Source organism: Falco biarmicus, chromosome 14 (genome assembly GCF_023638135.1).
Source record: "Falco biarmicus isolate bFalBia1 chromosome 14, bFalBia1.pri, whole genome shotgun sequence".
Lineage (NCBI taxonomy): Eukaryota > Metazoa > Chordata > Aves > Falconiformes > Falconidae > Falco > Falco biarmicus.
The window spans coordinates 7,602,905-7,626,622 of NC_079301.1; the positions used below are offsets into that span (position 1 = coordinate 7,602,905).

Genomic DNA, 23,718 nt, shown 5'->3' on the forward strand with positions numbered 1-23,718 from the left:
CCTTTGATTCCTTGAGGATGTCTTCCTTAAATCCTGCTGGACAATAATTACTGTCCATAAAGGTACACATTCTGGTTGAACTGAGGTCACTGAATGTTCTGCCCTGATTTTGGTAATGGGATGTGGCTCAATATTAGCTTTAAATGATAACATTAAAACTTTCATCCTTGGCAGTCCTGTATGTATCAGACTTAAAAAGTATTCCAAGGTAACATCCTTGTATTTTAAACCAGGGACATGCTAAGTTGTGTGGGAATATTAAATTCAGTGATCTGACTGCATAAAGCAATTAAACATCTGTGTTTTAGTACAAAATCTTTATCGTGAATTGATGAATATTGGTAATGGTGAATTGCAGCAGGTGTCATACAGCAGCAGCAGTGTAAATAGTCAGGCTAGTGGAGGGAGGGGAATGAAGCTAGATGCAGTGAGGGGAATTAAGCTACTCAAGATGCAGGCCAGTGCAGCCAGTAAATCCCAGATTTCCTCTTCCCAGGCTGCTGCCACCTTCACTACACCACACTGCTCTGTGAACCCCTTTCCTCGATCAGGAGAAAAACTCTGAATCTGCAAAGTAGAGCATTGCCCATTTTGCCTAATGTAACTTTTCCAGCTTCCTAGAAACAGGAAAGTGTTAAGGAGGATTTATTGACTGGAAGAGTAGGGGTGAATGGGTGGCCACCTCCGTGGGATGTCGTGAGACCATCATCAATTGCTGGACTTATTTCATGCCTTTGTGGGGTGCACGTTTTTCCAGCAAAGGCACTCGGTCGCCTGCCAAGCGCAGGTATCCTCCATTAATCCTCTCCTTGAAAGAGATGATCAAGTGTGTTGAAATGAGCGGAGCCAGCAAGCAGGGAAAGACAAAAGGCTCCTCTTTGGATAGATCACGCCAAGAGAGCTTTTTAATAAGGCCTGTGTTTGATACAAAACATCAAAATGCTGCAGGCCTGCTGGCGTGACGTGCAGTGTCAAAGACGCATGCTGGGCTCCGCCGGGAGTGCTTTGAGACGGATGGGTTTTATGGTGTGGATTGAAACCAAGCCACCCCTGAGCACATTACTTTTGTCCTCTCTTTCTTTCTTTTGTTTTCCTCCCCCTTCCTCTTCTGTCTGAGGACAGACGCTTCCTCTTTCATCTTTGCCCTGGGTTTGAAGCCCGTCTGATAAATGCGGTTCTAATTTTGAAACCACTTTTTGGGGAGAAAAAAAAGAGTAAACCTGTCCTGTCTTGAGCTGTAGAGCGTAGCGAGATGCACAGCAGCGGCGTGGCGCGAGCCCGCGTGCTGGAGCAAAGCCACCCTTGCAGCAGAACCACAGCCGGTGACCACCCCCCGCTGAACTCCGGTCCGTGTGCTCCCCAGGGGACCACTGGCGAGTCCTCCCTTCTTCTGGGTCCTCCTGTCCGTGACGGGGTGCACCCCACATGTGCCTTTGATGTGCTCTGCAGCATCCAGAGCGCTCTCCTTGATTGCTTGGTGCATGTGCAGGTGGAGGCGTGGGCCCCCGCCGGTGGTAGCTCTCTGGCAGCAGCCCCAGGTGAAGGTGGGCTGCCGGCTCTCTGCATATCCCTCTGCATCCATTTTTCTCGCTACATCTTCTGCTTCACAAAGGTGGCTCTTTGGTGTCAGCACTGCTCAAACCTCAAACCTAGGCACAGCTGCTCTTGCATTCATGTGTGCTGTGATACCTTTTTTGACCCAATGGAAAGATAGCCTATTAGTCCAGGTTATTTTTAAATTATTTTTTTAAACATCGCCAGCCTCTTTCTTCTATTTGTGAATAAGGTGGATATTACATATCAGAATGTGTTAATTTTTGGTCCATCTAAGAATTCGGTGTAGCTGCTGTGGCTGCAGTCTGGCACGTGGAGCTGTCACTGAGGCCAGTGAGATTCTTGAGAAATTCATGATTGCCATTCATGTTGGGGGAGAAGGCGTGTTTTGCTGAGGAATTACCTTGTTGGCTATTCAGGACTAGGAAGTATTTGGGAGATGCTGTACAACTCAATAGGGAGATTGATGTTTTATTTTTAAGCTTCCAGTTTACTTCTGTATTCCACAGTATTACAACTTGTAATTATTTACTGACAATATCAATAAATTCTTCCAAGGTGGAGAAACAAATTATACCAGCTGAGCGTCTTGCCCTACGTTCATAAAAGGACTTTAAAACAATATCCCAGTAGGTGATACTCCTTTTGGTAGGTTATTTGATTCTATTGTTTTCCGTCATTTGCACAGGCTTCACAGACTGTTAGGTTTTGATTACAGTATTCACTTAATGGACATTTTTTTTTTTTCTGATTACTTTTTACTTTATGGCCTTCGCGACTGTCCATGTGACTTGTGCTACTTGCTATTAGTACTGTTGTTTGAGAGAGCCTTTATTTTGTCAGTTTGTTTGTGGTATTAGATAACTAATTATTTATTCTTAAGACATATCCCATTTTTCTTCGTGACTTATTATTTCTGTCTGAACCCTGTCCTTCACTACAGATGTGCATAATGTAATTATGGGTTTTTTTCTACCCAAGGTGTGGATTTTAATTCCAGTTTGAAATTTTCATTTGATCTCTCTCTTCCTGGGAAGAAAACGTCAAGAAAAACTCCAAGTTCTCGCAAGGTAAAAATTAGTCATGAAATCAGAATGAGTTTTATAGACTGAAAAACAGAAACCCTTCTAAATATTGATTGTATTTGTGCTTTTGATTTGAAGATGTTCTTTGGTGGTTTCTTTTCCCCTCCTTTAAAAAAACCTGAAACAACAAACCTTTCATATCCATATGACTTAGTTGGATTAGTCCAGCACCTGAGATCTATCTCGGATTGTTTTCCTGAGTCACAGATATCGATTTCCTGCGTGTTAATTCCCTGAGCTTGTTCTTTGCATAACAGTGATGTCTATTAAGAAAATGCCCATCTGCAGATATTTCCCCAGTGGAAACTGTTCTCTGGTCTCTGCATTAATGAATTACGTTACCAGTATTTTCAGATTTTATGTAGCAGAGTAATTTCTGGGAATATTTGGCTACCTATTATACACTATTCCCTTTCAAAATTTTGTGTCACAAAAGATTTCTTAAAAGGAAACGTAATTTATCCTTCCCCACAGAGTTCCTGTGCCGGTATCAGGGGCTGGGCTTGTCCTGCCTCTGCAGTAACCTCCCTGCAGCTCTTCTTCCCAGTGCCTCCCATTTCTTTTCCAGATTGAAGTAATGCATGACTATCAGGAAAAACGGAATTCCTTGCAGTATTTTATTTCAGACAGTGATGACAACTTAGATATACTAAAAGGGTAAGTTTTCACCCTGTTTACATCACTCAAAATAAGTGAGTTTATTTCTAGCTGGTCCTTGCCCAGCGCATGTGTTCCTCCAACCTGACCTGGGTTTCATCTCTTGTGCTTTTACCCGTTTTATCGTCCCTATGTGGGCTGTTAATGAGGTCGCACTGTGTTTTGGGCTTGTTGAACTGCACTGGTTGCCTGTGGGGTTTTTACAGGCATAAAAATAATATACTTCTATTTTTTTCTTTATTTTAGCCATGTCATCAATGAGCTTATAGAAACTGAGAGAGTGTACGTAGAGGAACTCTTCACTGTTTTGACGGTGAGTGACTTTTTCAGGTTGTTCATTGCTGTTCCCCAGCAACTTGTACAAAAGGGCACCTGCCGCTCTGTCAAACTGAGCAAAAATGTGATGGGGCAGGTTTCCACCAGACTGTCAGATCCCAAGCTAGTCGTAAATGCTCAAGTCATCTCCCCAGTTTTCCTTTGTTGGGGGCATCTGCAGGAACAGTTGGTGTCAGGATGAGCTTTTCATCTAGAATGAGGGAGAAGCCTTCTGTTTGTACGCAAAAGCACTGGTAATTAGTTTTATCAGTGCCTGGAGAAGTGTACAAAAAGCTGTTATTTTTAACTGTTCCTCGATTTCTTTTACCTTTTGGAAACAAAAGAAAGAAGCTTGTGTTTTATCCTTGGGAGGATTCTGTTTCAATGCTGTGAAATTTGTGATTGTGTAAAGCACGTTTCTTTAGAAACCAGGTAATAATTTCTCATACTGCCATTTTAGACATTTCTGCTTTATTCCAAAATAACTCTTGCTGATGGCCAAAACAAGTTGGCTGTTAAATAGCTCTCCCCCCTTGCATTTCTCTCACCCAGGAGCAAGCAGGATATAAATCTGTTGGACTGCAGGTAGTTACATGTAATTGCCCTGCACTGATTGTTTTTTGTTGTTAAACCATACTCTGTATGATAAAGCAGTTGGCAGGTACATAGATTTATTACCATGCATATCAAGTCTAGATAGAGAAAAATGGACAGATAGACTCAGATTTTCTGAAAATAGTATTTCCTTTGAAGAGGGAAGCCTGCTTGCAGTGGTTAAATACAAATGACTAATTTTACAGGTACTTATCTTCTACTGCATCTTTACTCAACTGCAAAATGCCTGCTTCGTATGAGGAATACTGATTCCTACCATAATGAGTGTGAGAGATTAATTTGGCAAGCCAAAGAAGACATGCTGTGCATACTGCAGACATTTTTGCAAAGATTTTTGCTACTCAGGTTGGAAGGGCCTCAGTGCTGTGCCATCTCGGTGACTAACATGGTCAGCTTGAGCTGTGGCTAGCAGCCACCTTGATGTCCTCTTTGCCACGGCGGTCCTGAGCTCTGCCCGTGCCTTCTGCAGTTAGGGTATTCACCATACCCGGTGAATGTTTTTGCCTTGGTGCGGTGATGTGATGTTACTGAGGGGAGCTGTGCGTTATTTCTTAGTTCCACCACGCAGTTTGTAGTGCAGTGCTGTCCCTTCCAGCTCCTCCCTGGTTTGGGAGGCTGTGATTTCAAGAGGCAGGTGGAGCCACAGAGGACAGAAATCCTGAAGTATGGAGGAGAGCGAGACCCCAGTGCTCAGCAGGCGTTGTACAAGAGCAGAAAGCCCATTGATTCTGACCTCAAGCTGTCTCTGCTTTGTAACAAGTCACCTCGCTGCGCTGGGTCCCGTGAGGTTGTGTGTAACTGCGTACCCCGTACAAACACATTGTCACTCCTGTGTCCCACAGTCATAGCAGCAGATGTGGTCAACCCAGACAAATATTCCTCAGGGACCTCTCGTGCAGTCAGGCCACAGTGAGGAGCAAGTGGCTGCTGTTTGCCTTTGGTGAATAGGGAGCATCTTGTGGCGCCGGCCAGCCCTACAGGGGCCATCCCAAGCCATCCCCTGCTGGACCACAACCCCACGTGCCCCAGAGGCTGAAGGACAGGGGTTTAGAGATGCAGATAAGGAGTTAAGGGGGATGTTGCGGTTTGAAGCAAAGCAGATTGTGTTGAAAATCTGTTCATGTCCCCTTTTCATCTGCCTTCGAGGAGATGCCAAGCCAAGGCCTTACCAACTGAGTGATGAGCCCCTTTTGCATCCTGCAGGGCTACAGAGCTGAGATGGATAACCCTGCCATGCTCATCCTCATGCCTCCCGTGCTGAGGAACAGGAAGGACGTCCTCTTCGGAAACATGCCCGAGATATACGACTTCCACAACAAGTACGATGCTGGCTCTGTTCCCCTTTTTATCAGATTGATTTCCTATAATGATTAAATACCCAAACCATACCTTGTGTGCCACTGCGTTTTGTCTCTTCTCCCATCTCTTGCAGAATTTTCCTGCACAGTTTGGAAAGCTGCCTGGGAGCACCCGAGAGAGTGGGATTTTGTTTCCTAGACAGGGTGGGTGACTCATTTTCACATATAAAGCAGACTTGAAGGCCAATGTTTCTTCTGATTTGTCGCACTGTGCAACATCTCAGTTATGTCAGTTGAGTAAGACGCTTCTGACACGCAACACCAACAGCCAGGCAGGAGCGTAGGTGCGTGGCCAGCAGCAGATGGGGGAGAGCAACAGTCGTGACTACACTGCAGGCTGCTGTGATTCCCAGCAGTGCTTTTTTTACCCACACTCTGTGACTTTTAGATATTAAAGCTGGCAACAGAGATAAAAGCAAATTTATAATTTGGGTGTTCACCTGATTTGGCTGCATGCATGTGACTTGCCTTTCGGCTTCCCTTGCAGCGAGAGGATTTCCAGATGTATGAGAAATACTGCCAGAACAAGCCCCGGTCGGAGTCCCTGTGGAGGCAGTGCTCTGAAAGCACCTTCTTCCAGGTGAGCTGTTTGTTCCTGCCAAGGCTGGCGTCGTCCTGGGACACTCACTTGTCCTAAACACCTTCCTCAGTACCCCACAATTTTGCAGCATATTCTGTTCACCATCGCATGGAAGCTTCACAAAAATAGCAGCTGGAGTTTCTTGTACACAAGGAGTTTCAGCATCATGAAAAAATTCATGATATTATTTTATGTGTTTTTATGAAATTTCTTTAGTTATAGGCGCCATATGATGTTTTTACATGAAACCTTTGAAGTCATTAAACCATACTAGTCATGCTGTTGGAATAACGACCTATAGTTGGTGCAGAACTTATTTAATCTGAATTCTTTGTTCCAGGAATGCCAAAGAAAATTAGAGCACAAACTCGGGCTGGATTCCTATTTGCTCAAACCAGTGCAGCGCCTGACAAAATACCAGTTACTTCTGAAGGTATTTCATATTCTGCTTTGAAAGGACATCAGGAGATGGATTTGTTTTTCCAGTTTGTTTTATTTTTCAATTAAGGGTTACCTGTAAATCAGCACAGAGCTTTAGATTACATATTGCTTATCTTGGCCCTCCATAGTGTCTTTCGGTGAAGATGATTTGCGTACCTGAAAAAGGAACAGGGGCTTTTAATGAGCCGTTTTTTGAGGGGAGAAGGACTGTTTGAATCTGTTCAGAGATGCAAAATGACAGAAGCACTTCTAAGAAAACTGAACGAGAGATGATCGTGATGGTCACGACCAGTACGATGAATGAAATATGTTGATGCACCTCTTCTTCTCCTCAGGCTGTTATAGTGCCTGTAATCTTGAATGCATTTATTTTTGTGTCCCCTGTCTGAGGCAGGGCAGTGCTGTTACTGCCACTCTGTAAAGTGGAGTAACACTGGGGTGGTGGCTTCTGTACCCTACCTCCTAGCCTCTGGAATGAGAGATGAGTACACGTGAAGTGTGTAGGTGGGCACAGGAGATCTGAAATGAAAGTAATTTTATAACAATGGTATAATTCCCTAATCTGCCTTCCATTTATTGACTTGAAGGCTCTAGATTTTGTAAATTCTGTTCCTTCTGTCTGCCAGGCTGAAGACAATCATCTGCTGCCCACCTCATCTGAAGGCAAATATGGCGTATTGGCAGCTAATGGGAAACCTGAGCCTTAGTTCCTTATTTCTTACCCAGCAGGAAACACAACACACAGAACTTAGATGAGCGTGATGCTGCTCTATAACCTGACAATGTTCTTAAGGAAACCCAGAAAAAAATGGGCCATGCTTCAGTGATCTGTTCTCCACCTCATACTGTCTGTGGTTTAGAGTCAATGTTTTTTTCCAGTGACATATGAAAAAAGAAACTCAGGAGGTGTAGGTTGCTTTTGGGTATTGGAAACTCTGGGCGAGATGGAAAGATCTGCTTTGTTCAAGTGCAAACACATGCTCTTCCATTTCTATTTTCAGGAGCTGCTAAAGTACAGCACGAGCTGTGATGGAGTTCAGGAACTTCAGGAAGCTCTGGTTGCGATGTTGGATTTGCTAAAGTCAGTCAATGACTCTATGCATCAGATTTCAATAACAGGATATGATGTGAGTAGTTTTGGGTAATGAGAGACCTTGCGCAAGGCCAGGTGGGGCATTGGGAATGGATAGTGTCCCAGAACGTATGAGCTACAAACTACACTAGGGCAGCTGCAAAGTTAATGGGATCAGGAAGCTCTTACAGGTGATAGTGTTCCATCTGTTTTCAGGATTTTGGAAAATATCTGCATGCAAAGGACATATCAGAAGTTGCATAGTGCCCACACTTGCCACCTTGTGGTTTTTGAGAGTATTTTTCCAGCATACACCTTAGTTCTCTGCTGGCTGACCTTAGGATGCGCCCGGGGTGTCTTCATAGCATTTCTCATTCAACATTTAACTAAATACTCTGTTGAGTCTGGTTTTGATCCTTGCCCAGGGAAGTGGTTGTCTTTCCTAGGGCTTTGTAGAAGGGTGAGAGGCTGGCTTCCTAAGCTGCTGGTCCCAGTCCTTGAGAAGTCCATCCTCCAAGACCTCCGTTCAGGCTCAGATCTCATCTGCTCTCTCTCCCACTGAAGTAGCCGGAGCCCTTGACCTGGTCTTCCATAGGAGCTGGCGAGTTTTCCTATCTTCCTAGTTCTTCCAGTTACTGACTTGTACCCCTTCACACAGACTAGCTGCAGGCCTGCGCCAGAGACCTCTGCTTCCCTCCTGGCACCATGCCGTCACTCCCAAAGGATCATCTGATCCTTCCAGGAAGACCTATTCTTAGAGTGCCGTGCCTTGGAACAGAGCTGGCTTCGGCGCCTGTCATTGTTTGGACAGCCCTCTTACATTTTAATTGACATCTTTTTCTTTCTTTTTTTTGTTTGTCATATTCTCACCAGGGTGACCTGAGCGAACTGGGGAAGGTATTGATGCAAGGATCTTTCAGTGTTTGGACAGGACACCGAAAAGGTCCGACAAAAATGAAGGATCTTGCCAGGTTCAAGCCAATGCAGAGGCATCTGTTCCTGTACGAGAAAGCCTTGGTCTTCTGCAAGAAACGAGAGGAGCACGGAGACGGATATGACAAAACCTCATCCTACAGTTTTAAGCATTTTTTGAAAGTAAGGATTTTTTAGTTGGGGCCATTGCCATGTACATTGTAAACCAGTAACTCTGCAGACCCAGAGAGTGTTTTTGCCCTGACACAGTGGCTTGTTTGCTGCCGTTAAGGGCTGTGATGCTCCCTATGGAAGTGCCATGCCAGTGAAAGGTGGTTGGTTGCAATAAGCTGTGAGGACCGCCACAGCTGGAGCAGCAGCTGGGAGAGCCCATGGACTCGGAGTCACATATAGGGTGGCACCTGCCAGGGAAATGGAGCTACAGGCGAGTCCCAGGGATGGGAATGTGTCTTCCCCCCTCCACTAGTCCACTTTCCAGGAGTGGGGGTGAGGGCATGAAGCTGGGGTGTCCCTTTGCATCTTCCCCAGCTGACCTGGGAGAGCAAGGGGCTCCTCACACCCCTGGTCCTCAGGGAGTTCCCTTGGGCTGGGGTCTGCCTGGCTGCTGCTGAGCCCCATTTCCCAGCCCGGAGGATGCAGAGATAATTCCTCTTCCTCTCTCATTGCCCTTCTCCTTTGGCATGCTTTAACGGCAGCTAAAAGTACAATTATCAGATGAAAAGAGTGGCCTATGGCAAAATATGAGGGACATAAACAACTGTCCCAAGCCCATAAATGCTAACTATTATCAATAAAAATCCAAAAGTGCCCTCCTAAAGGAGACCTTCTGCCGTACTGCGTGTGATGAGCACTTCTAACATCGCATTTTGTCTCCGTACTCTGCCTTGTGCTTCTTGATAAGTAAAACCTCGATGTGAGTATATCTTAGAATGGAAAAAAATGGGCACTTGGGGGCAGAGCCTTCAGGTCCAGATGCTGCAGGTCCCTGATCTCAGCAGGGTCTGGGGAGGGAGAAGCCACAAGTAGTCAGAAAGCTGTGTAATAGTAGATAAGCCTGTTCAGCTCCAGTGTGTGTTACAAATTGTGTATTAAAAGCAAATCCCAGGCCATATGTCTAGGCACTTTAAATGTTTTCCCTGAGCAGCATCATTTTCTTTCTGGAGAGCTTGTTTTCCCTGTAGTACTTGTTTCACCATACGTGCTTTTGAAACAACTGAAGAGGGTGGCGTGGGGAAAGCCTGCTCGGAGGAGAAAATCCTGCGCTCAGGAGCCCAGGCAGTGTGGCCAGGGTTTTTCTTTGCCTTGTGCGGGCTTGTTTTCCAGTTGTTTTTGTTGCCACACTGGGAGGTTGAGGTTAGAAAATCCATGGATGCTGCAGGATTACATCCGCACACATCCATCTTCAGAATTGCTGTGCTGAGGGCAAAATCATGTTTCTGGAGCTTGACATTTGTTTGATTCATGATAGTATGAGGAAATCATTTTTCTTTGCCATAATGTTTTCTGGGGATGCAGAATTCAAGCAAGCTGTTGGGTAGAAGCTGTGTAACTGGACGTCTGTAAAACAAACGAGAGCCCCTCGGGATCATATTTTACATGCTGTGTAGAACATCTAGTGGCAAATGCGTCCTCAGCTGAGATTCAGTAACTTGGAGGGTGCAGGCTCGTAACTCCCTGCGATGCTGAGTGAATCAGTCTGCCTCATGCTGCTGTGGAATGCAGTGCAGACGAACGCCATCCCAGAGCTTTGTGCAAACCCACCTTGGTCTGCATTGCAGTGACAGTGGAGGACAGTAAATCCTGGTCAGGGGAAGGACATAGAATTTCTAAATCCACTAACATGAATGAACAGACCTTAAAGATCTCTATTCCTGGCACTTTTCTTCACATCCTCATAGTGGATCATCTAAAATTACTAATATCTTGATGCCTGAGCAGTTTTGTAGGAGCCCCTGTATAATAAACTGTCATGCTAAACAAGATGCCCAGAACTGGAAATTGCAGCGGCTGGATGATGTGCTCTCTAGGCTGTCCTTTAGACATCTTTAATTTTTATTTTTTTTTTAGTTTGGGGGGTTTTTTTGGTTTTTTTTTTTTTTAGTTTTTTTATGTTTTCACAAAATCAGAATGGAGCCTGATCCAGCTTTCTAAGGCATCGTGGCACTATGCTGCACAGGATAAAGTTTTTCCAAATGTTCAGGACTATGCTGCACATTTTAACCTGTGCGTTTTTAAATACCAATGGACGTGTGTGAAACTGTGCATGTGCAAATGGTCACTGGCTTTGATCACCTTCTTGCAAGCTCAGTCCTGTTCAGTGCAGATCTCCAGTCTTTTGTCAAATGTGACTGTAGAGGACCAGGTGGAGAGAGGGATGCGAGCAAAGAGAGACTGGAAAGTGCCGACGGCTGCTCGGCAGTGGCCTTTCTGCATCTGGAGGCAAGCGCTTTGTCAGTTCAGAAGAGCTCTGCTGTTTGTGCCAGTGAAGAAAGGAGAAAAGCTAATGAGCAACTTGCTTCCTATTTCCTGAGGTTGTTCATAGTCGTTGAAAATGGGTGCCACCGTTTGGAAAAGTAACTGGGAACAGAAGGTTTGCCCAGATGACCCGATCTGTACATCGTCATAGCCTTTCAGACCGAAAGCTCTGAGGACGCACGTACTAACGAAGAGGAGCAGCAGTGTTAAACAGATCTTCTTTCTAAGGCTTTATTTGCAGTTATATTGGGTTTATCTAATCCAGTCTGCGTGAATAATTTCTGATGGATGATACCATTATTATTAGATCCATTTCAAAACACGTGAGTGGGATACTTTAGCTATTTTTGACCATCTGTTAATCAGCAATAAATTGCTAACAAATTCTGCTTTGAGTGAGGAGATGGTTTATGCGAGGTCAGGTGTTAAAGCACGTTTAAGCTTCGTGGCGTGTTCAGCAGGTGGGTCAGAGGTCTCCTGTTGCTGAGGAACGTCTCGGTCTCTAACCATAGTTTGAGCTACTTGTTCAGGTGGGTCACGTTGTGCAGGTCCTGAATTATTTGGGCTTTTGACATTTCCATCCAAATGATCAAAAGTGGTCTGTGACAACAGGTAGAGCCGCGTTCAGCCACATCCAGCCTTAAGTCTGCGTGCTTCGTGAAAGCCAGGCTGACGGCAGCTCAGGCTCTATATCCAGAAGTTCAGCCTTCTTTTGGAAACCTTGGGATGGCGTCTCAACTACAGGGGTGGTTAGGGACCAGAAGATGTTGAACTGAAATTTCTAAAGGAGCTAAGGGCTTCACAAAAGGGTTTTAAAGATCGCTGAAAGAATGAAACACCGAATTAAGTGAGTAAATAAAGAATAATACAGCAGAAATAATGTATGTAGAAAAATAACGTACCATGCATTTATAAAGCTTCGTATGCCTCATCTGAGAAATTTCATGGTGAAAGAGGTATGAGATGACTTTTCAGTTAGTTCCACTGATGCCCAAATGAAAAGTCCCCTAAGGTCCGTTGATTGGTTTCAGAAAGCTTTTGTAAATACAGCAAGCTGGCAGAAGGTCAGGGGGGATAAGTCATTGCTACTGAAATTAATATTGATGAATTGTGTTAAATTGGGTGAAAATAGGTTTATTTAACATGCTGCAGAAAGTCTGGTTACATAGGGAAAAGGGAGAAATTTGTAATATGTTTCACTCTCTGGTTCTTTTGGATTTGCAGATGAATGCAGTTGGAATAACTGAGAATGTGAAAGGAGATCATCGGAAATTTGAAATCTGGTATAGTGGGCGAGAAGAGGTCTATGTCGTGCAGGTTTGTATCTTCAAAAATGCTGATATTTGTACATACTCATAACAGTGTTGAGGCAATGTCTCCCGTTGGTCTTTATAGGATTATTAGACATTTAACTTGTGTTTTGTCCTCCTGTTTGCCCACATCAGTGTTCACAGAGCTGTCCCAGTGGCTGCTCCTTGGTGTCCAGTCTAGAACTGTAAAAGTCATCTTAAAGTGAAGACCGAATTGCCCCTTGGAAATAGACCCTTTTTATTCCAGATAAATATCTCAAATAGACCGATAGCTGGGAAAAAAGATTTTACTGTGCTTAATAGCTTGTGTGAATTGAGGTGGGAAACGAGCCTCGCGCTTCGATGGACACAGGCACGTGCTGCTGTGCAGTGAGATGTCAGAACTGCTCCCAGAGCAAAGGCTTAGCCCCCGTGGGGCTGTTCCCAGGAGTCTTTGGATTCATCTACAAAATGCCCAACTGACCCGAGTTCTTCAGTTCTTCCTGGTTCCCCGCCCCCCCCCCCCCCCCCGCTGCTTTGTAGCGTTTTGAATAGAAATTGATGATGATGAACTGTTTGCCTAATGGGGTGTTCACAACCCTGATGTGAAAATACTGTCGATTGATGCTTTTTTTAATTAGTCTTCTGCCTAGCTTTTTTTTCTCCATGTTGCAACAGAGTAGCTGACTTAAATTCCTAAAGCAGATGTATGTATCCAAGTATACATATATGCAAAAGGCAGACTTGGCCCTTCAGGTATTTTGTAAAAGAGATGAGATGCACGCACACGTGTCCTTTTGCCTGCATTTCTTGTGTCGTAAGAGATGGCTCCAGAATTTCCAGTGTTTTGCCTGGGCGTAGTGAGGATCGTCAATTTTAGAAGATCATGTATGTTTAAAATTTAGTGGTGGCTCTGGATAAAAGGGGATTTTGGATAATTTCAGCATAGAAAAGTATGAAATTTCATTCACACATTATAAGGGATGTTTCTCAATGCAAAATTAGGACAATTTTCTCTACTTGTAGGCCCAAACGGTCGATCTGAAGATGGCATGGTTGAATGAAATAAGAAAAATTTTGTTCAAGCAGCAGGAGCTTATAAAAGGTACATTTGACCAATTTCTCTGTGGCGTTCACTCTGCAGCAGAACCTTTCCTATTTTCACATTGCTAATCTTCAAATCCACTAATTCTCACCAGAGAATTGATTTTTAGAAGCCTAGTAGCAAAATACTGGAGCAAGGTCTTACAGGGAAAGAACATAACTTACAGCAATAAAGGCCAGATGCTTACGTGAAAATGAATTACAGAAGTACTTTTTTTTTTTTTTTTTTTCTTACCTTGGGGATTATTTCACATTTGTTATCATAGGCTTAATTCAACAAGATACGTAGCAGATGCCTAGTTTTAAGCTTATTATAGTCTTCAGTGGCATGCTGACTATTGGATTTGTGCTAACATATACCATCTTAATCATAACTAAGTCTGTGCTTTGCAAGAGTCCGAGCCTGTTTTTCTCTAGATGGAAATCATTAGAGCTGTACAAAAGGTCTAATTTTTAAAAATGATGCTTCAAGTGTGACGGTTACTAATAAAAAAATGGATTTTAAGATGGTGTTTGACCTCCCCACAGTGGAGAAGCAGCAGCCTGGCTCATGCACAGACCAGCTCCCGCTCTCCTCCCAGCTGAGTGATGGGTGAGTCCCAGGAGCCGGATCGGGGGCTCCCTCCAGTACCCCCCCATCACTGGGCACCCGCTGTCCTCTGTCTGTATCCTGGCTCTGTGCTGTTCCCCCCTCCCCGTTTCTGTCTGAGACCTCTGGCATCGGGGTCAGGAGGGATGTGGTGCCGTTCATCCTTCGGTGGTGGTGGTCTGGGGACAGGGTCTGTGAGGGGCACCCTGGAGAACTCGCCTGGCAGCGCAGCCTGAGCTGCTCATCCTCTGCACATGGAGACAAAGATCAAAGACTGTGCTCAAATTCAGGAGACAGACCATAGCCACTGTATTTCCCCTCCCAAAAAACTAAAACTAGGCACTGAAGTCCTTAACCTTTATAGAAACATACGTTAGGAAGTACCACTATTATTTCTCACCCTCTTTTACAAAACCTTGTGAAGTTGTGTTCATTCATAAAGTAAAACTAAGACTGATGTCTGTCTGTTTTTTTTTGTTTTTTTTTCAATCAATCAGAAAGCAGCAGAGAGCCTCCGTAAGCTCAGAAGAGAATGACTCGGAGCGCACCAGCCCAGTGATGCTGGACAGTGGGCTCCCGTCCCCCCAGAACAAGCCCCACAGAAGTATGGACCCTTCCCCTTCCCTCGGGGCATGCTCTGCGGGTGCTGGGGTACCCCCAGCCTGAGCTGCACGCTGTCTTGCAGGCTGGCCGGGAATGTCACAGTCCCTGGAAATCTGCGAGGGGGCTGGAGGAGTGGTCGGGTAACCAGTACCTCTCCAACTGCTCGGACACTGAAGAGGAGGACGGGAACCAGCTGGTTAGTCCCAAAGCTTTGGGTGTTGCTGGTTTTGGTCATCTTGCTTTGTTTTGCTTCGCTGGATAACAGATGTATCTTGTCTATGTCTCTCAAATTTTCCATATCTCACTTTGGGAAATGAGGATATGTCTCAGCCACAGTTTCTTGAAATAATTTGAATTAGGGTAGCTGACAGGGCTCCGTCACGTTCCCTGCGGCAGTCAGACGTAGCAGCTGCATGATATGAAGTGCAGCTGAATAAGATAATTTTTTTCTTACTACCACAGTCTCCAGGAAGATACAAAGCCCTTGCAGACTGCAAGAGGAGAGGATCAGAGGACCTGCTGGTGAAAAACGGGGATGAAATTCAGCTTTTGCATGAAGATGGTGAGGGACAGTGGTAGGTATTTTAGGATTTCTTTGCCTTCTCTCTACGAGCCTGCAAGGCAGTCCTGTGCGACCTCGCTTGCCTGGTGATACACTCATTGCAGCTGCCAGTTAAGTTTTAGACTATTCCAGAAAGCTGGAGAATTCATTCCCTTGCTATGACTAGAGGCCATACGTGCTGGCTTGGCCTGGGACAACGTGGCAGGACTTGCCTTGCCATGGGTGCCTGGGTGAGCCGTGCTTTGCCAGCATCTTCACCACCCTGCTTGCCATGCTCTGCCTGCTTCAGGTGGCGCTTCAAGCGAGAGCTCCTTGCCCACCTCAGCTCAGCTGTTGGCTCAGTTCCTCTGGGCTTATTAATAGCACTGTTGAGTAACTGTAAGACATTTCCCTCCCTCAGACAGCTGTCTGAGTGTTAATGGTTAATGGCTGTAAACCATCTTTCTGTTGTGTTTAAAACTGTGGCTCCGAGATAACGCTTTGCAGCCGGCTCTCTCCTGGCTGGGAGTGTTGCCTGGGAAGTCACCATACCCAGCCCTCTGCCTTCTGAACCGTTAGTTCCCTTGCCTCGGAGAGCAGCACGCTCTTTTCTGATTTTTGCAGCAATTTGCTGAGATTTCTGGCTGCCTTTCCTTTCCAGGCTGATTTCTGACTAGCTCTCATCAGCCAGCCCAGAGTCTCGGTAGGAGAGAGTGTAGCGTGCTAATGCCTTGTTCGGGATGTGGGAAGGGTGGTGTTACAAGGAACCTGGATCAGATTTGTGCAGGCGCTAGCCCATAAATGCACAGACACAAATGCCCCGTGGAGGATTCCTGGCCAGCACCTACAGCCCTTGCACTTCAAGGGCAATTGGAATAGAATAGAACAGAATATTTCAGTTGGAAGAAGGGACCTACAATGATCATCTAGTCCAACTGCCTTTTTCAAAATCTGGTTTGTTGTTAGCAAAAGGAAGGTGTAAAACATCTCAGTTTTGCTGAATGCTTACCACCTCTTACAGCGATTTCAGTCAGTGCCAGGCAAAGATTTTGCACACCAAACTTTTGTGTTAGCACAAACTTCACTGCATGGGTGAGACAGAGGGATGTTGTTTATGAGCATGAGTATTTCCAGCTGCCTAAGTCTTGGCTTGAATTTACTTACAGTACCCTGACTAAATTCACCTTACCAGTCTAGCTTAATAGCAAAGAAGTGAGGAAAGTAGTTGCCCTTGGCTCCATCGGTAGTCAGTGGAGGAAAACTGGCATCTCTGGAAGTCTCAGGTGGGATAACTCATGCTCTGGAGCATTCTGTTCCTTTCCACTGCCTAGAGGGGTGCCCAAGGTAGCTGCGCTCCTGATGTAGGTTTTTAATTAGGTACCTAAATTTAGGTGGGAAGAATATTTTCAATGCATGCCCTGCTCCAGTTCAAATGCTTCCCTGGTTTGAACAAATTGTTGGTTGCACTGACAGTTGTGTAGAGTTTGCCCGTATGGAACTGCTGCTGGGTTGGTTTGTTTCTTTTACTAATGCCGTTGTCATTCCAAGGTTGGTGAAAAACCTAAACAGAAGAAAAGAAGGCTGGATTCCTGTCCACAGTCTGCAGATAGTAGTTGGTGACTGCAGATTTCGGAATGCCAAAGTCGCAGGTATCATATAGCACGCCTAGCAGAAATATTTCATAACTCCAATCAGGTCTTTTAAGCCATTTGCATTACACTTGATGTACTAAATCTGGCTGCATATGCCTCTGCAGGAAAAAAAAAAAAGCAAGCAGCTACTCCAAAAACCCGCAAAAGTAGTAAATTAAGCTTTTTTTGTTTGTCAACACCTTAAGACATTTCTGTGACTTCAGGCACTAGTAAGTTAAACCCAAGCATTTAAAAACATAGATTTCTTTGCAAGAGCACTGGGTAGAAGATCGGGGAGAAGAGTCTGAGTCTGACAGAGGGATTCCCGGGACTGTGTTGCCTCCTCGCTGCTATAGCTCAAACCCCGTGTGAACAGGAGGTACCTAGGCAGAAATTCCTCCTGCTGCAAAAGGCGTCGTGGCCTGACCCCCAGCACTCTAAGGCAATACTTCATTTCTGCAACCTCTTGCCCTCATTGCTGCCTCCTTGTTAATCCGTTGTTAGAACCAAGTTTATAATAAACAGGTTACCAGGTTTTGGCAGGAGGCTTCTAGTCTCAGAAAACATATTTCTCGTCTTCTAGCCATAAATGTACGTAGAAATAGATAGGGAAGCGTAACAGACAACACAAGAAAATGCCTTAAGAGCAGCCTGTCGCCCTTGCCATGTACGCAGCATCCACCACTCCATGTGTTTGCCTCATCACCATGTCACTGGGAATGGGAGACCAGGGTTTGCAATGGGAGCAGCTCAGGAAACCCACATAGATGCAGTCCATCCGAAAAAAAATAAATACACTAGTTATAACCATATGAAACAAATTTGGCAAGTAGATTTCTTTATAAATACTTCCTTTTTTTTGTCAAAATCTATTGTTTTGGTGACCATGAAGGAAGCCTTCTGAAAGGCTTATAGTAACAGTCAGCTCCTGATGGATTTCCAGTGTATTTCAGTAAAATCCTTCCTATGCAGGAAGATACTTTTTTATCCCGTTTGTTGCAGGGCAGGCGAATTTCATAGGTTGGAGGTTTTGTGGCTTTACCGAAGGGGCAGCTGGCAGTGGGCTAGCAGTGCAGCCGAGAGGACTGCCCTTGGCATGCTCCTACCCTGGAGCACCATGTGTTGTCTTCTCAGCAAGTCTGGTTAGTGCATGTCGCCGGGTCCTCCACCGCAGCCTGTGCAGGAGGTTTCTCCAGCCACAAATGCATCTTGAAAATACAGTGCCGGCAAACTTTGAACACTGGTTTGCTTTGCAAGTGGTCATATCCCCCAAAGCTAACAGACTCGCATCTCCAGATGCAAAACCATCTGGTTTGCAAAGTCGCCGAGCACAAACTAAAGGGAATTTCACAAGGCAAAACCACAGAAAGCTCCTCTGGTGAGCCTCATGCCGCTGCCCAGGTGCTTTGCAGTCCTGCTGCCAGGGTCTAGTGGTGGCCCTGAGGCTCTGTTCTCCCTGTTACGATTAACTTTGTTCTCTCCTGCTGTTGCTGTTCATGTATGCAGTCACTGGGCATGATTCCAATTGTACGTGCACTCCAGGCAATATTGTAGGATGATGTGGGATGTTTTTTTGCTATTTCCTAGAGCTATTCCTAGAGCTTTTCAGTGATGTGTCCTTATAGGTATAATGTACTTTCACTCTGAAACCTGATTTTCAAACAGTACCTTTACGTTTAGCAATTCCCTTTCCTCTGTGGACCGGTCATTTTGTACCGCAGGTGACTGTACCAGACTGCTCAGGGCTGGGCTCTTTTCTGCTTCTTCAGAAGATGGAGCTCTTGCTCCAGTATAGCAGAGGGAGAATTGGGCGGCCAAGCTTGCAGAGCAAAGTAGGGGCAGGAGGGAGCACCGTAACCCTCACATGTGATGAGCTGCTTGTGCTGAAATGCTGTTTTGCATGTAAGCAGGGTAAACTTGATGAACATGTTGTGGGGTCGCCAGGAGCGTGGAGCGTGGTGGAGTCAGCCACTCGGATGGGGGAGGCAGTCCTGCCCCTCGCGGGGGTAGTGCTTCTGATACTGCTCAGCTCCAGGTCCCCGCAATAAATAAAAACGTATTTCCTGTCACTGAATTTCATAACCAGAAGTCATACGGATCTGGGATTTGGGTTTTTTTTCAGCAAAGCCTTTAGCTGAATAGGTTAAATGGTTCCCTTACCTTAACATCTTTTTTTTTATTAGATTTATATGTGGCCCTAACAAGAACCTCCCATCACAGGGTGGCTGATGCCTGCACGCTTACAAGCTGTTCCTCTCCCCTCCTGCTAATTATTCCAGTGTTGAGCCAGTACAACTCATAATGAAGTTACAGGGAACTTTCTGCTGCCCAGTTTAAGTCATCAGATGTGTGTGGTCCATGCCCCCCTTCCCTACCATTGCTGGCTTTGCAAATCCACCATCCTCCAGCACCCCGCCTGCGCAGGCACAGCCTGCCTGCAAAGCTGAACTCGCAGCACCCAAACAAAACCACAGATGGTTTTGCATCCTTTCCTTGCATGGTTGCATAGGTGATTTTCCTTAGAGATGAGTGGTTACTATTGGCGATGCCATGTAACTGTTGATAGAGCAAGTATTTTGGTCCAGCTCTTCTTTTGCAAATGTGTGCGTGTGGGAAACCTTATTAAACGTTTTGTAAATCTTGGCCTGGGTACAAGCCAGGAGGCTTTTGGGGAGGAAGACAGCTGGCTTTTGGAGGTCACTTTGAAAACCAGTTTTCCTTCTGCTATGCCTCTAGCTATAACTTCTGAGTTTAGTCCTTGCTGCTTTTTTCTGAATAGATTTATTTTGTCTCCTGCGTAAATCCATGGTGGATGCTTTTATGTGTGCTGTAGGAATAGTTTTGTGTCACAGGTGATAACGTGCAGATCTCAAATAGGGGAGGGCTCTGCTCAGAAAAAAGCAATATTCAGGAAAAAGCTACTGCTGAGGTTTACCCATGTGTTGCTAGTTTAAGCTGCCTTGCTAAAGCAGCCAGGTATTGCCTGGTCAACTGACTTGCATCTCCTTGCTAATTCATATAAAAGTCAAGATTATCTCTTCATTTCCCTTGTGCAAGACACACATTTGGGGAAGGTGAGGGCTGCAGCGTTACAATCCCAACTCTTATTCCACGGTGGGGCAGGAGACAAAACATTTCTGCAAGTCCCCTGGTTGCTAACGTGCCAAAGATCATGATTTACAGCACTGACAGCATCTGTGTCAGTGAAGGAAAAGGCATCTTGCTTCTTGGCTGCGCTGCAGCACCCACTGCATGGCAAAGGGAGAGCGGGGAGAGCAGAAATGAGGCCCTTGCCATCCCCCAGAGCTGCTGCGTGACTCGTTTTCGCTTCGGTGACAGTGTTGGTGTCCAGCAGCACTTGCAGCCGCCCCTCTCGCCGAGGCTGAGCTCTGTCCCTGCTCTGCTTTTCTCTCAGCAGTGGTAAACAGATGCAGGCAAAAGGAAACATGTTGTTGGCTCCCAAGTTTTCACATCAGAGCAAAATGGGGCCACAGTGTTTTTCACCCGACCTTTACAGGCTGGGCAGAGAGAAGGGCGAGTGTCCACTTCTCACTCGCTGTGTGAAGGCTGCATGAGACTGCTTTTAGAGCGAGTAGCCTGAATAAAAAGAGGGATTAAAATGAAAAACGGAAGCGGTGATAAATGCCTTTATATAAATATATATATTTAAGAAACGTTGCTACAACTTCCGAATTCTCTTAAACAGCAGAACAGTTGTACGGCAGAATTTGCCTGGAGCCCAAAGGCAAGGAGCGTTCAGAGCAGGCATGGAAGGATGCTCTGTGCCAGGGCAGGCACACATACCGGCTTGGTTTAAGGAGGATGCAGGCTCCTGTTCTACACCCAGACCCTCTCCTAGTTTGTTTTAACACCCCACTTGCCAAATTATCTCTTCTAAGCCTTAAGGGGATCCCCTATGTGTGCTCTTCATGCAATAAAGCTGAGTAAAGGTTTCCCCTGCTGGTAGTGCCTGAAGGACCGAGCTTGCATGCCCTCTGCTCCTGCTGGCCAGGGCGGTGGGGATCGTCCTCTCGACTGTGCTGAGCTTGAGGCAACCCCTTACCTGGCTCCCCAGGCCACGTGGTTTGAACCTGCCCGATGAGAGTAACATATGTGGCCGAACTCTTGAGCTCTTGCAGGCTGGCATAAGCATGTTAGCTGAAATGTGCAAGTTTTGTCTTAAATTCTGTTTAAAATGCCACTTGTAGTTTTGCAGATGCAGCACAGCTGTTTGCACTATTACTTATGCACTTTAATGATTGCAGCCACAGGCTTTTGTATTTACGCAGGGTCCATTAAAGGTAACGCTGATCTCTTTTTGGCCTTTGAAACGTAAAGCAGGGTCTCCTTGCACAACCTGTGATGCCAGCCAGCTTCACGGAACAGCTATTTTGTAGTGCTGTAGAAAACCATTTTGAACCTGACAAAATAAGGAGTCTAGAGAAGGTATCAGCTGGCCACGCTGTGATAATCAAGTGGTAGGTGATGGAAATGAGTCAAACCCTGTGGTCCTGCCTTAGGCAAGGCTCTCACTGGAGCTAGTGGGAGTTCAACTTTTAGGGAGAACTGCAGGAGCGCACTTACTTTTTTATGTTATACAAAATGTTACATGATTACAGGGAACAATGTATTTCTTGGTATAAGATGCTTTAATATTAACATCATTCTTCATTACTTTATAGATGCTGGCCTGTGTAACACGAGAAAGTTTAGTTCCCCTTGAATTAAGGGTGAACTGGTAGCATCCTATTTTCGATGCTCTTTGGAAGCTTTCAACTAAGTGTTACAGAGAAATAGCACAATAGTTGGAGTTGTCCTGTACTATTCATCACATTCACAGACCTCCACAGCTTCATCTGCGCTGAACAGGACTGGGGTCCTAAGCAGCTTCTCATAGTCATAAAGGAAGCCATTCTCTGCTCTTTCTTTTGTTTCTCCTATGGAAAGTACAGTATTTTATTAATTTCACCTGCTGTTTTTCCATGACATCCATCACGTTTCATCAGAGAAGTACACTGCAGTTTCCTGACACTTTGTTTAGATGCTTGAAAATTCCTCTCCAGGTTGAAGGCTTTACCTACTTATTAGCTGACAACTGTTGAAGTTGCAAATAAAAGAGTTGAGTTTTGGTAAACCCAAAAAACCCAAACCAAAACCACAATCCAACCCCCCAAAAAAAAAATCAAACAAAAAAACAAAGAAGCTGTATGTCCTGCTTAATTGATTTTATGGATGGATTTGTCTTAAATACCTACTTCAGCTGTGTGAATGTAATGTTCTGTAAGAGCATTACCTGGCTGACTCACATGCGGAGATGCAATAACGTTAAAGATCCTCTTTTTGCACTTAGGGTCTGACTGCAGCCCGTGGCGGTCAGTCCCGTTGATTTCAGTGAGGTTTGGATCAGGTCAAACTGACAACTCAGGGTTGTCGCTCATCACTTAGGGTCCCAAAGCGTCCCGAGGCTGAAACCTGTATCTAGCAAGTGTTGAAGTTTACATTAAATGTATGTACTTTTGGAACATGTGCCATAAATCAAAGTTAAATGTCCATGTTTGCACTAAGGATGTTCTTGTGATAAGACTGTACTTTTCAGCATCTTTAACAATAATGTATCTATTGAATTTTTGAGAAAGAAAAGAGAACACTGAACACTCATAATTTAATTTTGTGTTTCTTTGTCTAGTTTTGCTTTTGTAGAGCATAGGTACAGGTGGTTTGACTTTTAAGAAGATGTGTGCAAAGAGCATCTGACTGTGTTGAGAGCAGGGTTACTAGTGTTATGCATGCGGTAATGAATTTGCTCTGTCCCGTCAAAATGAAATGTTTTATACTGTGGACTAAAGGGGGACCTTGATGATCTGACTTTGATTTGTGAACCGTGGATTCTTAGACACAGTCCCAAGTTGTTCAGTTAAAACATACCGGGGTTTGGGGGATGTTTTTTGGTGGCCATTTTTGTATGGAGGGGTTGTCGAACCTGCTTGGTGGCTGTGGTTGCCTGGGGGGGTTCCCCAGCATGCTGGCACGCAGTGATGGGCACTTCTCCAGTTCAGGTGGCCGGTATTGTGGGTAACCCCCCTCCGTACACCCTCAAAAGCGTGGCCAGCTGCGTCTGAACTGAGCAACACTGCAAGACCTAGAAGGATCCCAGTATTCTTCAGCCACCAGCAATCACAGCAGAGGGGTTTTAAGTCACTGAAGATTATTTCAGTCTAATTCAAAATTGGCCACAGTGCATTTGCCAGGTGGAAGAATAGGAGTGTCTTCAGTTACTGTCGGGGCTGTTTATAGTGGTAACAATTATTGTGGTAACAGTACACGTTTTGAGGTACAACTGTAAATATTTGTCTCAAACATAGCACACATTGCATATTAAATGGTTTTAATCTTTTTTGTCTTCCATAGTTTTAAATCTAAGCTTTTATTAATTTATGAGGTTGATAAGTTCTGCAAATCTGAATGTACAGTCTGAGATTTTTAACATTTGAAACTTTGCACACGACATGGTATGTTACCTTAAGTATGCTGTTGAACTAGGCTCTTAATGTATATGTATAAATTACGGTAGAGAATTTTCTCTGACTGCAAGTTTAAATGAATTATATTGTATATGTACCTGTAAAAAAAGTGTTAAATCTATATTTAAAGATTAAAAACTTGTTAAATAAATTCATATGAGAATACGCAATTCTGTCCAAAGACACCTCTGCTTTAACTAGAGAAAAATATAATTCTCACAGTGTTCGTTTTATTTTATTTCTTTAGAACAAATATAACCTTCTTACATGCATTTTGATTTTAAAATAAGCAGCGGCAGATGATCCAGTTAGCTTCTTGCTAATCACAGCGGCAATGAAATTGGGAGAGGCACCG

At 44.8% G+C, this 23,718-nt stretch overlaps 1 protein-coding gene across 1 annotated transcript in view; it reads left to right on the forward strand.

Annotated features, from left to right (window-relative positions):
* The window catches only part of MCF2 (MCF.2 cell line derived transforming sequence), a 59,697-nt gene extending 37,687 nt beyond the window's left edge, over positions 1-22,010 (forward strand). Inside the window, 18 exon segments of the mRNA XM_056359883.1 lie at positions 2,536-2,624; positions 3,208-3,296; positions 3,543-3,609; positions 5,430-5,545; positions 5,659-5,728; positions 6,072-6,164; positions 6,505-6,597; positions 7,607-7,732; positions 8,551-8,772; positions 12,310-12,402; positions 13,401-13,479; positions 14,007-14,070; positions 14,565-14,671; positions 14,753-14,790; positions 14,792-14,866; positions 15,133-15,245; positions 16,760-16,860; positions 21,525-22,010. Coding sequence (XP_056215858.1) covers positions 2,536-2,624; positions 3,208-3,296; positions 3,543-3,609; positions 5,430-5,545; positions 5,659-5,728; positions 6,072-6,164; positions 6,505-6,597; positions 7,607-7,732; positions 8,551-8,772; positions 12,310-12,402; positions 13,401-13,479; positions 14,007-14,070; positions 14,565-14,671; positions 14,753-14,790; positions 14,792-14,866; positions 15,133-15,245; positions 16,760-16,860; positions 21,525-21,565 — 1,676 coding nt within the window. The 3' untranslated portion in view covers positions 21,566-22,010.
* The last annotated feature ends 1,708 nt before the right edge of the window (positions 22,011-23,718 follow it).